Raw genomic sequence first — 13388 nt, 5'->3', positions numbered from 1 at the left:
GAGAAAGGAAAAAGAGAGAAGAGAGAGAGAGAGAGAGAGAGAGAGAGAGAGAGAGAGAGAGAGAGAGAGAGAGAGAGAGAGAGAGAGAGAGAGAGAAAGGGATTGGGAAGGAATGAAAGAAAGAGAGAAGGAGAGAGAAAAAGAGAGATATAGAAAGAAAGGGATAGAGAACGAATGAAAGAAAGAGTGTGAGAGAGAGAGAGAGAGAGAGAGAGAGAGAGAGAGAGAGAGAGAGAGAGAAACAAAGAAAGAAAGACATAAAGAAAGGGATAGAGAAAGAATGAAAGAAAGAGTGAGAGAGAGAGAGAAGGGGGGGGGGGGAAGAAAGAAAGAGGGACAGAGATAGAAAAAAAGAGAATGTAAAAAAAAAAAGAGAGAAGAGAGAGAAAGAGAAAGAAAGAAAGACATAGAGATAGAAAAAAAGAGAATGTAAAAAAAAATTAAAGAGAGAAGAGAGAGAAAGAGAAAGAAAGAAAGACATAGAGATAGAAAAAAAAGAGAATGTAAAAAAAAAAAGAGAGAGAAGAGAGAGAAAGAGAAAGAAAGAAAGACATAGAGAAAGAATAAAAGAAAGAGGGAGGGAGAGTGAGAGAGAGAGTGTGTGTGAGAGAGAGAGAGAGAGAGAGAGAATGCTAACTCACCGCACCTGAACGAAGTAAGAGAGTTTTAGAGCTAAATTAGCGTCTCCTCAGCCTATCTGTTACTATTTATAAATCTATTACCGCAAGCCGTAAAAATAGCCACGAGAACCATCTTTACGGGACTGTAAAAATAGCCCCGAGAACCATCTTTACGGGACTGTAAAAATAGCCTCTGCGTTAAAAAATATACAAAATTGCCCATGCTTTGTTTAAGCTCTTACACTCACTTTTACTTTTGTCGTGAACGGATTTCTCAATCTAGGTCTAGACCTCTAGCTCACGATATGTAAAATAAAGGAAACAGTTAAGGAAAACTCTCCACCGAAGCGGTTTTTCTTAAACAAAGAGAAAATTGAAGAACGAAATAAGAAATTGAAAAAAAAAAATGAAAACTGAAACAACAAATAAAATAATAATAATTTTTGTGTCGGACGGCTGGCAACTTGCAATCTCTCCTCTCTTTTTCCAACAACAACAACAACAAAAGAAAAAACAAAACAAACATACGTATATCTTTATCATTTGAATCTTCATCAACATTATTATTATGATTACTATTATTAAATGATTAATTTTGAAATGTAAATCAATTTTTATTGTGATTTCTCAGATTTATCTAAGTGCATTCATTGAAATTGAAAGCAATCATGTTGAATCCTGGAGACTGGACAGCAGTCATCATGGCTGCAGGTGGAGGGTCGAGAATGACAGACTTGACCAACCAGTATCCTAAAGCGTTGCTGCCAGTTGGGCGACACCCCATGATTTGGTATCCCATTAGAATGCTGGAAAAGTCCGGGTTCTCTGGTAAGATTACAATGCACATTGCTACTAGATTGTTGTATTTTCTGGGAGCTTTTGCCAGTAAAAATTTTGTTATAAGAGCCTCAGAAACTTGTTTGAACATTGGTTTATTGATAACTTTCTGTTGCTCATATTTGATATTCTAACTAAAGGACATTTCATGATTTATTTCTTTTTTTCGTTATTAAAAGCTTCATTGTGATGTTAGAGAGTCATTTCCTTCATTTTGTAATTGATGAGTCTAGGTTAAAAAGTGCCAGATTCTTTGTTTAAAATTCATACTTTGTTTTAGATTAAACTTGTAGTGGTAGCCGATATAAAGACAATGATTATCCTCTCTCATATAAAGTAACTCATAAGGCTGACACCTGTGGATGCCTAAGCTCTCTATAATGTGACTACTTGCTTATTTGTTCCCTCTTTATTTGATCTTACAACCCTTCTACGTTTGCATGGGTACATTCTTCACACATATATATGAGTAATGTCAATATTCCTCTCTTAACCATAAGCTTCCATTCCTGCCCACATAAGGAGGTCCTGGTTTGTGTCTTATTTGGCACAAATATCCTTATGCCTAATGATTCTTAAAGTTTGTTTTTGAAGATATCAAATTTGAGATTTCTCCCATGACTTTATCAATCGTCTATCTGATTTTCTATAATTTGTCCATAATGAAAGTTACAATTGATTTAAGCATTTTATATTCCTGTCATTCATCAGTAATCTCTATCACTCTGTCACTTATTTTGACAACAGGTGTTTTTACTTGCTCATATATGCAGTGTTTTGATTTTTCACCCAGATATTATAATAATCACAAGACAGAGTTGGCAAGATCAAATCCAATATTCATTGACCAAAAACTCACCTCAAATCCAGGCAAAATTGGACATTGTGACATTGTCAGATGAAGAAGATTTTGGAACAGCAGATTCCCTCAGACTTGTTGCGGACAAAATAAAGGTATTTCTGGACAAACTGATTGCCAGTGTTCTGTCAGATATCAGTCCTGAATCTTTATTTTTTTTTTTTTCATCAAGTCTCTTCATATTGTTAACTGCATTGTTACTGCCATGGCCGCTTAAAGATTTGGACATTCTACAACAATCACAACCTTTTGCCCAACTGGTTTGGATTGTTTGAGGACTCAGACTAAATATCAAATCTTAGGATCCTATATGCGGCCATATGATTTGTGGTATGACGCTCGCTTTCGGATTGGATGGTCCTGGGTTTGAGCCTTGCTCAGCGCATAGTTGAGTCCTTGGAAAATGCTCTTTACTCACATTCTCTCACCATACTCAGGTGTAAAATGAGTACCTGGTCGTTAACAGCGTGGTTTATGTCGGAAAAAAATTGTTATATTGCCTAAGAGGCGTCATGTCTCGTTCTACATGTTACATGTTGCTGTTGGTAAGGAACCCCTGTAAAGCACTTTGAGCATGTTTAATGGATATAGCGCTATATAAAAGGTCACGTTTTTTTGTTGTTTCTATATCTCTTTTCTTGTGGGCTTGTAGTGCAGATAAATCGGTATATGATGAAGTAAAGGTGAATATGAGCCATGTTCAGATTGTCATATTGCTCAATGCACATCACAATGCTTCATTCATTCCTCCAGCAAAGTGTATGGAACCAAATTTCCTATTACAAGTAAAAGCCACTCTTTGTTTAATCTAGTTTTTGTAAAAAAAACAAACAAACCATTTTTAACTCTTGGATTAAAAACAACAGTTTTCCAGGCAACCTCTAGAATTATTTGACACACCTCTTAAAGCAGAGGCTATTGCATAGGGACATAGAATAATGTTGATTGAAAATTTGTATATTTAAAGGGCTCTAAGATATCGGGAATTGTAATCGAAATCTTTCATTAACCTTTAAACCCCCCCCCCCCCCCGAAAACTCCATAAAATAAATTAGTAAAAATAAATTCTACTAAATCAAGTAGCAAAGTCTAGTTCCTTTAATGGCTTTGATTCACATTGAAATAAGAGCTGACACGAAAATAAATTTATATAAAACATAATAATAGAATTATTGACATATTTTGTACAGAATACAGCTGTTGTAGTAAGTTGTGACCTGATCTCTGACTGTGATTTTGCTGAGTTGATTTCTGTCCATCGCAAGCACAACTCCTCACTGACTATCATGTTGTCTCAACTCCCTTCTGCAATTGTTTCTGAAACATCTGTGCCAGGACAAAAATCAAAGCAAAAGCAAACCTCAGGTAAATGTTTGTTATTTTAAAGTTTGAAGTAGCCTTATTCTTTTTTTCTATTTGTATTTTTTTGTTGTTGTAATCCCACTATCTGAAAATCTTGGAGTAATATTTCAAGAGAGACACTTTGAAATCAAATGAAATGCTTCTACTTTAATCTTTCAAGTTTGAGGGCCTTTATTAAGAGTTGGAATCAAGGTTATGAATAAGGTTCTTTTTATTTAAAAAAAACAACAAAACAAAACAAAAACAAACGTATAGTGACTCAACCTCACTACAATTGTCCTTGAAAAACTGATACTCAAACCTTAGAAACTGCTCTCTGATATAGATGCAGGTGATATTTCATCAGCTTTTTCAAGATTTGTAATTGCAATGGCTAAAAGAAAAAAATTACCGTCACTATAACTCTCTTTTAAAAAAACAACTCATTAACTTTTATATTGAGCAATATCCACAGCTCAAAGCATTTTACAAGATGTCCCAAACCAACAACTCATAGCCAATTGGTTTTGCTGAGAAATGGTGGAAATATTCCTTGTAGTGCGGCTATGATGTCTTGTGATATGACACTTGCCTTCAGATCGCAAGGTCCTGGGTTTGAGCCCCGCTCTGAGCTGCTTATAGTTGAGTCCTTAAAAGGCTTTTTACTCACATCCTGTCACTGCACTCAGGTGTAAAATGAGTACCTGTCTGTTAACAGGGTTGTCTCTGTCGGAAAAAATTGTAATATTGCTGTCGGTCAGGGGTACTTTGTAAAGTACTTTGAGCATGTTTAGTGGCTATTGCACTATATGAAAACAATTGTTTTTTTTGTTTTTTTTTTAAACATAAAGATTAGGATGAAGTAGAAGTAATTGTATTTCTTGGACAATTGTGCTGATGTATGGCAGTTTTTTTTTTAAACAGCTCATATTATACATAATAAATGACATAAAGTTTGTTTAACTTGTACTACAGAGAAGATTTCTATTGGATTTGATTCAAGTGAGATGGACCGTATCATTTTTTGGAAATCCCAGATCGATATGATAGAGGATGAGCATGTTACATTCACTAGAAAATTCCTGGAAAGGTTGGTATTTGGTATTTGTTATTGTGATATCAATTCAGTGAACACTAGAAATACAAGAAAAATATGAAATGAAAACCATCATGAGAGTGTACTCTAAAAATTAAAAATACCTCCAAAAACAACAACAGATCAAACCCCAAACTGAGAATTTTTTTGGGACAGATTTGCTACCAAATACAGTAAGTAGAGGGGTCCCGATAGTTCAGTTGGTAAAGCATTAGTTTCACACGGGAAGGGACTGAGACTGATCCCGGGTAAAAGTCAAGATTTTTTTCCAGGCCCCCATGTCCACCAAGCAGTGATTGGGTAGCCGAGTCTTTTAGATGTGTGGAAAGTACTTTGTTATTGACTAGCGTCCTATTCAAAGGGTAGCAAGCAATTGCTATTGTTTGTTTCATGATATAGAAGCTGGGATGAACTCAGACTCCAATGGCCTCTTGGCTCTGAAGGACTATTTACTTTAAAATTTAACAAATAAAAAGCGATTTGTCTCATGATTTGAAAGAAATTCAATCTTAATATACAGAGTTAAGTAAAAAAGGTCAAAGTGCTGCAGATCAGAACTCTCATGGATGCACAGTGACACAAAATACCAACATTTTTGAGAAAGCAATTTTCAACTTTTTTTTTATGTTGCGTCCAAAGATTATTCAAAGGTCCATGTGTCAACTGAATGTATAAAGTTTTACTATTCTCCCTTATCTAGGCATATATTATATCCAATATGCATTCAGGTTTCAAAATTACAAAAATGTGTCTTGCAAATGTGTATTTTTAAAGATTTTTTTTTACAACATTGTATATTTCTCTGTTTTATCAAATACAGTGTTGCATACTACTTTTCAGCTTTTTACCAAACATGTGCCTGATCTAAATTTTATACAATCATATTCTAGCTGAAATTTTGAATAAAGTATTAAATATTTATTCTTAAATGGTTTCGCGATGGACTGATACTAATAAAGCTCTCTGGGCAGTTAAAAGTTAAAAGTAAATGAAATAATGGTTAAAAGTTTTGTTCTGTATTTTTCAAAACAGGGGAATTTTTCATTTGACTTTATTTGCCTTTCCCAGCTTTCCAAATACAAGAATACAGAGTTCATGGACTGACTGTCATGTTTACATCATCAACAAATTTATCATCAAGTATTTGCAGGAAAGAGAGTAAGACCATTATTTTGTACCTTTTAAAAATATACACTTAAAGTTATTGACCCCTGAAAACACTGTGAAAAAAAAATTCACACAAGTTTTTATTTATTTAAACCTACATATATTATTTACTTTCATGAATTTAATCAATATGTTTTAATTTAATAATTTACTACTTCTTGGTCATTATTTATCATAATAATCCTTTGTAATTGTTAAGATATATTCAATTTTCTAAAGTTCGGTGGAGATTCTCTGAAGATAAGGGTTCCATATCTTTCCATCTGTGCTAACTCTTCTGGTCCCCCTCTATCATTTGTCTTTTATTTGTGTCAATATTCTGTTATTATTTCTTTTAGATAATATTTTTTCCTTCGCTATTTAAATTATTTTTTTTATTTTTAAGCTATTTATATGTTGTTTTTTTTCTACCTTTAATGTGTATCCTCTATGGCATGGATTTTGATTTTTTTTGGTTAGACTTTCGTTTGATCTTAAACTGGAGCTATAAGTAGATTTCTCTAGGCATCCGCTTCTGCCATCTGCTTGAACTAGTAGCTCTTGTCTTGCACTTTGTTGGGTGATTGTCATTTCAGATAAATATTGTTTGTTGTTATCTCAGTATCTTCATCTTTTACCTGTTTTGAATGTAACATAAGTGCTGTAAACCTTAAAAACAAAGTTCAACAAATTTTTTATAGTGTCAAAGTGTTCATTTTACATACAATTAAATGAAAAAAGTCCAATCTTGTATCTACTTAACTGTTTCACCAGGCTAATTTCTCTTTACAATGGTCATATACTAGTTGATAATGAAAGTGTTTCTAATATGTACTTGCAGCAACATAAGTTCATTGAGCATGGAACTGATACCTACTGTGGTCAAGAAGCAGATGTCAGCTCATATTAAGGACAGGCCCAAGGAGGATACAGGATTATCCAGTCCAGGTGGTGACTTAAAGGATGATAAGAAAAAAGGTATGTCTGACTTACAAATTGAAGGGTGTGATTTTTACAGACTTTTAAAAGGTTATTCTAGGTGGGGTTCCTGACCTCCCATAGTGGGAAGGGAGGTGCTTACTTTGTCTTCTATCCCCCTTTATGTTTTCCAACTTGCTTTCTGTCTTTGTCTTGGAATGAGATTACTTGGTTTTGTCCTGGCCATGACCGGATACTCTGGCTGAGAAGGAAACAGTCAAATGTATATTTAGTTTTGGGAGATGATATTTTTTCCCCTTTGTTATGCACCGTATTATGTTTTGTATACATATTGTATATGATTTGTAAACATTTGAGTAATTGTAATTCTAGAACTTTTTACTTTCCCATTTTATTCTTTTTTACTGGCGCTGATATGACCTTAATTTGTCTTAACAAAAGGTTATTATTATTCTTTCATACAATTGTTTCTTCATAACAAACGCTTCTCCAGTTAAAGATTACCAATGTTTTTCTTAAATTTTTATGTCGTCAACAGATTTGGTGGATTTCGCTGCAGAGGACAATGAGAATCTCAAGAGTGGTGTCAAGTTTTTGTCATTAACAAGTGATAGTTTTGGTAATTATGTTCTTTTTTGGTTTTTAGAATTCTTTTCAAAACCTTTCCTGGTTAAGCTTTATGTTTGAAAAAAATTATTGGTTTTCACTGTTACCTTTTCAATATGCAAAAAACAAAGCAAACACACACATACATGCCACAATCTTACAACGTAGTCCTTCAGAACCACTAGACCCATGGAGCCAGAGTTTGTTATGGTTTCAATAGCATGAAACGGACCATAGCAATTTCTTGCCACCTTTTAGTTAGGATGGTAGTCTATTGCAAAATACTTTCTGCCAGATCTAATGGACCAAGCTGCCCAATGACTGCTAGGTGGACAGGGGGGTCAGAAAAAATCTTTACTTCTCCCGGTCTCAATCACTTTCTCTTTGCATTTGAAGCGAAAGCTCTACCAACTGAACTATCAGGACTCCACAAAACATTATCTAAATTATATAATATATATAATATATATTGATTTTTTAAAAGTACTTTGTTTATTATACAATTCAGGATTCCACAAAGAGACCAAAATCAAGCACAAATAATATTAATATAATTACTCATTAACTATCCAACATTATTGTGGGTTTATTGATTATTACCTTTGCTTTTGTGTTGCCAAACATTCCAACATTCTTTTGTTATTCATTCTTACTTTTGATAAAGCCTGAAACGTCATCATGTCAGTGTTATTTAAATTTTTATTACCATTCAATTTTATCATTATTATCTACTTTTCGAGCTTCGAGCACTTTTTAAAACTTCAAGTAACAACACTTGTATGAGAGCATTTAAAGACCCGATTATTGTATATCTTATTTTGTCCATTTTTGTTGTTGAAGGTTTGAGTGATGATGTCCCTCAGAAAAACTTGATTGGTTGCTATGTCTATAGGCAGACAGAAGGCTTCTGTGTGAGAGCCAATACAATCAGTGCTTATTTCGAAGCTTGTAAACAGGTAATAAATAGTAAATATGTCAGTTCAGATTTAGAGTATTCACAAAGGAGGTCTTTCGTGGGAAGAGGCACGTGACAAACGACTTTGATCCTTCATAGCTGCATAGGGCACCGGAGAGACTAAAGAATATCTAAGGTCTAACGAACGCTTGGAATGCTATTTTTATTTTTAACATTTGTACCTATTAATTTGTCATTGTAAGTCATTCCTTCTTTCTTTATTCCTCTTGGTACCTATTCGAGCATAGGACTGGAATGATACTCCTCCAGCGTACCCGATTCTGGGCCATCTTCTTCGGTTGGGGTCATGACAATCCTGCCTCTCTCACCACTCTGTCCACAGATCTTCTTTATATCTCCCTTTGTCTCTCAACCTTTCCTTTGCCCTGTGGGTTCCAATTTAGTTACTTTAGTTAATATTTTTGTAAAATAACCAAAAACAACTGAAATGAGATTTGCATCGTGTAGATTCCATTTATTGTTTTGGTTACTTTTGATCTTTTTATTTATTTATTTATTTTATTTGGATATAATGTAATATTCCCCAAATATACTCAAATCACTTTACAAGGAGTCCCCAACCAACAGCAACACTTATTATGGAAGACTAGTCATGATGCCTATGAGTTGATATTACATTTTTTTAAAATGGAGACAACGATTTTCTTAACCAGGTACTTATTTACACCTGAGTTTGTGAGAGTTTGTGAGTTAAGAGCTTTTTCAAAGGATTCAACATTACTTTGCCCAGAATGGTGCGTGAATCAGGGACCTACCGGTCTACAATTGTCATACCATCAGACCACAAAGCCGCATGATTCATTTTTCAGTAATGAGCAGCTTGTCACCTTTATATGATTTCATAAGTGATTTGTTATTTGTGTTTATATTGTTCCCATGTCAGATCAAATGAAATAACTTTACAAACTAAATATTTTCTCATAAATAGCATATTGAACAGTGCGTTAACAATTAAAAAACAAAACAAAACAAATATATGTTTTTTTAAAAAGCCTGTCATTGTTGGTATTGTTTTTTTTCTTTTTTTTATTCTGATCCTCTTTACCCTTGCGTTATCCCTCACCCACTATTTGCCCTCGGTCTTCTGACATCACCATGTGCTTTTATTTGATTTTAAAAAATTATAGATACCTCGCTTGATGCCCAAATTCCTAATGTCAAGTCCAAAGAAAAACGATCAGTTCCAGAATGTACCCCAGTCAACGACTATAAAACCTAAGTCACAGGTAGGTAAATGAAATTTCGATGATTCTTTTCACTCTCATTCAAACTCTTAGCCTGAGGGAAATTGAAATAGCATGTTTACTGACTTTTTCCATATTCACAGTGCAACCAAAGCCACCACAACTGACAGTCAAGTTTTGCTTAATCAAAGCCTTTATTTGAATAAGTAATTTTATTGTTAAAAAGCAAAAAGAATGGATTTTAGTGTCTTTGTTGAATTGCAGTTTTCATTTGATTTGAGTTCCTTGCATCCGGGTTGCACTGTACTACACAACTCTACAGTAGGCACAAGAGGCACAAGATATTTTGTTCTATTGATAGCTTGTCAAATCAATACATACTCTGTCGTGATGGAATTATGTAACTTGATTCTCCTTACATCTTTCTGGTTCCTTAATTACAAATTTTATGAAAAACAATGACATCTGGCAGATGCACGTCATTAATCTTTCTGGAAAATGCTAGGATTTTTTTTTATCAATGTTTTATTTTTAAAAATTTCAACTGTTTTCAAATGGTATTTAGTTTCTTTTTAACCTGATATCATGTGTGTTTTTATCCATAGAAGTTATAAGGACTAAGTTATAACGAGATCAATAATGATAGAATAGAATGTTGTTAAAGGATAAAGGACCTGAAGATTATAATCCTACATCAATTGAATTCGAAATTATGGATATAGAGTGAAATATTTTTATTATTTTATTTTGCATGAGCCCAAGTCATATTGTTGCTCATCACATTTTTTTTTCTATATTTGGACTGAGGAAATTGATAGTTGTAAACAAATTGTGATCATAAATTTACATTGAATTTCATTAGGTTGGAACTGATTGCATGCTTGGAGAAAACGTTTCCATAGGGGAGAAAGTGTCCATCAAAAAGTCTGTAATTGGTACAAATTGTAAGATTGGAGACAAAGTAAAAATCACAAACTCTGTGATTATGGATCACGTTGACATTCAAGAAAGGTAAGTGTGATACAGATTGAAATATCATCCAACTCTTTAATTGTGAAGTTTTTTAATGTTTGAAGGGGAAGAAGCTGGAATAAGAATTTCTTTATTTAAACTATTTTGAAAAAAAGTATTGAATCCAAAAAAAGATATTAGATACGTTAGCTTTCTGCTTTAAATAAGTTCTCTGTTAAATACCTTTGTTTTCTAATTTTGAAAAAGTTGGTGATTAACATAATACTTTTTTTTAATTAAAAGAAATTGATGGGAAAAGACATTTTAAAATAATTTTTAAAAAAATCATTTTCTAGGCGCAAATAGAATTTAATAAAAACTTTTTTTCTCTGCTAGTTCCAACATCACCAACTGCATCATTGCTAACTCAGTTAGCATCGGTATCAAATGTGAGCTGTCCAATTGTATTGTGGCACAGAATCAATCAGTCTCTACAATGTGTAAGTATTTGATTCTTTTCATGAAATCATTACAGTGGGAAGACTAGGAAAAGCAGATATAGCTGGTATCCGCAAGAATAAATATTTGTTTTGTTGACATAAGAAAATCACAATTTATTTTCTTTATATGAAGGCAACAATATACTTGAAACAATCATCATTGCATTATTTGAAACTATTTCATATTACACATGCTGATTTCAAAGTTTAATCTGTAAAACATTAAATCTGTCAATAAATTAATGAAATAAATAATTAATCCATAAGGAAATTGATTTTACTAATGCGAATTACAGGAATGAATAAATGAGCATTATAAAATATATTTACAAAATTTTATAAAGCAATATTGTAAATGAAATATGAAATAAAAATAATGTTTACATCAGTGCCTGCTTAAGCTACGTGACAAATATCTCTGTAGAAAAATATTTGCCCCCTTCACTTTACAATATTTGGTGCTCTTCACGAAAAAAAATCTAGTAACAAACAGGGGATGAATGTCCTGGACTTCAATAAAGAGTCTCAGGTGTTTCTGTCCTTTTGTCAATAAAAGTTGCTCACTGACATAAGAAAGCACTGCCCTGATTTCTCCCATTTAATTAAAAAATGATGTTGATGTGGCTATTTTTATGCGTTGTGAAACTTCATTTTAATTAAATCCTTTTTTCTGTTTTTCAACAGCTTCACATACAAATGAGGTGCTCTGTCAACTGATGGAAGTGAATTTCGAATGACAATTGCTGATATATTTTATAACTGCTTGTCTATCTGTTTTCTATTCCTTTATCATTGTTTGTTCAGTTGTAAATTCTCTCTAAATTTGTTGCCTTTGAAATGAGATAAAATATGTTGGAATGGGTGACAGATGACAAACTTTGAAGCTGACTTTTTATTGTGATTAATATTATTATTAAAGAGAGAGAAAGGATAAATAAATGTCATGGCATTGAATAAATTTATGCTTGTATAAAAACGAAATGGGTTTGTTTTCATAATATCCATAATAATGTAGAATAAATTAGTCAATTTAAAGTCAGCAAAACATACAATAAGGAACTTGACATATATTATTCTATAGTCAAGAGCATATGAATATAAACAGTGGTCTTCACTTCATACCCTAGGAGGTACTTAGTTTGACATAATTGCTGCATTGAGCAGTTATCTCATTCTCAGCCTAGCTCTCATCATAATCATCATGGCTTATCCCTTTTGGACATGGCCTCCACAACTGCCAACGAAACAAGCTTCTGTCCTGCTCCATCCTTCCACATTCAGCATAGCTCTGCAATGGAATAATCCTTCAGAGCCATATGGCTCATGGAGCTGGGGTTTATTCCAGTTTCTGTAGATTTTTAATGGAGAAAACAACTCGTTACTCTTTGGATAGGCTAATAGTTCATTGCAAAGTACTTTCTGCCAGATCAAAAATTCAACTACTCAATCATTGCGGATATGTGGTCTAGTGGTATGACACTCGCTTTCGGATCGGAAGGTCCTGGGTTCGAGCCTTGTGCTCGGCGCATAGTTGAGTCCTTGGAAAAGGCTCTTTACTCACATTCTCTCACCGTACTCAGGTGTAAAATGAGTACCTGGCCGTTAATAGTGCTGTCTTTGTCCGAAAATTTGTAATATCGCCTAACAGGCATCATGTCCCGTCCTACATGTTAAATGTTGCTGTTGACCAGGGACCCCTTGTAAAGCGCTTTGAGCACATTTAGTGGATATTGCGCTATATAAAGCTCAATTTAAAAAAAAAATTATTACAGGGTGGACGGAAGAGCCATAAAAAAATCTGGACTGAACTCGATAATGATACTGGTCCCTTTGCTTGTGAATTTTGTGATGTAGTGATCGTCTAAATGACTGTTGTCTTTATGTCTGTTTTGCTGAAATTTCTTAACCATTGTCAGCAGTTGGGCAAGGATTTTGGTTTTCTTTCAATTTTCATAAAGTGATGGTGGTGGTCCGTTTTATTACTTGACTCAAATACAAGTAAAAATGTCAGTGATTAATATTGTTAGTGTGCTATAGCTAATTGGGTGCCATATTGTTCACTTTATGCTATAGTCTAATTTGTAAATGAAGTATTGTAAATTAGTACACTGAGATTCGTAAAACAATTGAAATGCACTTTATAAGATTACCTGTTAAATTATTTATTTTGGAGGATAACACCAAGAAACAGGGTTGAGATAGGTGAGGTTATGGGGTAAGCTGAAGTGTCTGACTGCCTGGAACTTAAGTCAACAACATGCTTTTTTATCTGTTTCTCAACTATCTGGCATTTAGGTGACCTCCACTATTTTTCTGCTTCTTAACTATCTAGC

The 13388-nt window shown here is 33.6% G+C and overlaps 1 protein-coding gene across 2 annotated transcripts in view; it reads left to right on the top strand.

The window, feature by feature from the left end:
• Positions 1-12031, top strand: part of LOC144975866 (translation initiation factor eIF2B subunit gamma-like) — a 13103-nt gene extending 1072 nt beyond the window's left edge. For both annotated transcript variants that reach the window (XM_078920053.1, XM_078920060.1), the window contains exons 2-13: positions 1252-1448; positions 2251-2411; positions 3507-3681; positions 4633-4747; positions 5822-5911; positions 6741-6877; positions 7377-7457; positions 8285-8400; positions 9548-9646; positions 10467-10615; positions 10952-11055; positions 11740-12031. In XM_078920053.1, coding sequence (XP_078776179.1) covers positions 1289-1448; positions 2251-2411; positions 3507-3681; positions 4633-4747; positions 5822-5911; positions 6741-6877; positions 7377-7457; positions 8285-8400; positions 9548-9646; positions 10467-10615; positions 10952-11055; positions 11740-11792 — 1440 coding nt within the window. In that variant the 5' untranslated portion in view covers positions 1252-1288 and the 3' untranslated portion in view covers positions 11793-12031. The remainder of the gene's footprint in view (positions 1-1251; positions 1449-2250; positions 2412-3506; positions 3682-4632; positions 4748-5821; positions 5912-6740; positions 6878-7376; positions 7458-8284; positions 8401-9547; positions 9647-10466; positions 10616-10951; positions 11056-11739) is intronic.
• Positions 12032-13388: the final 1357 nt, after the last annotated feature.

This window comes from Berghia stephanieae, chromosome 1 (assembly GCF_034508935.2).
Source record: "Berghia stephanieae isolate SIO BIC M18660-M18661 chromosome 1, UCSD_Bste_1.3, whole genome shotgun sequence".
NCBI lineage: Eukaryota > Metazoa > Mollusca > Gastropoda > Nudibranchia > Aeolidiidae > Berghia > Berghia stephanieae.
This window is presented reverse-complemented; position numbering and strand designations above follow the sequence as displayed.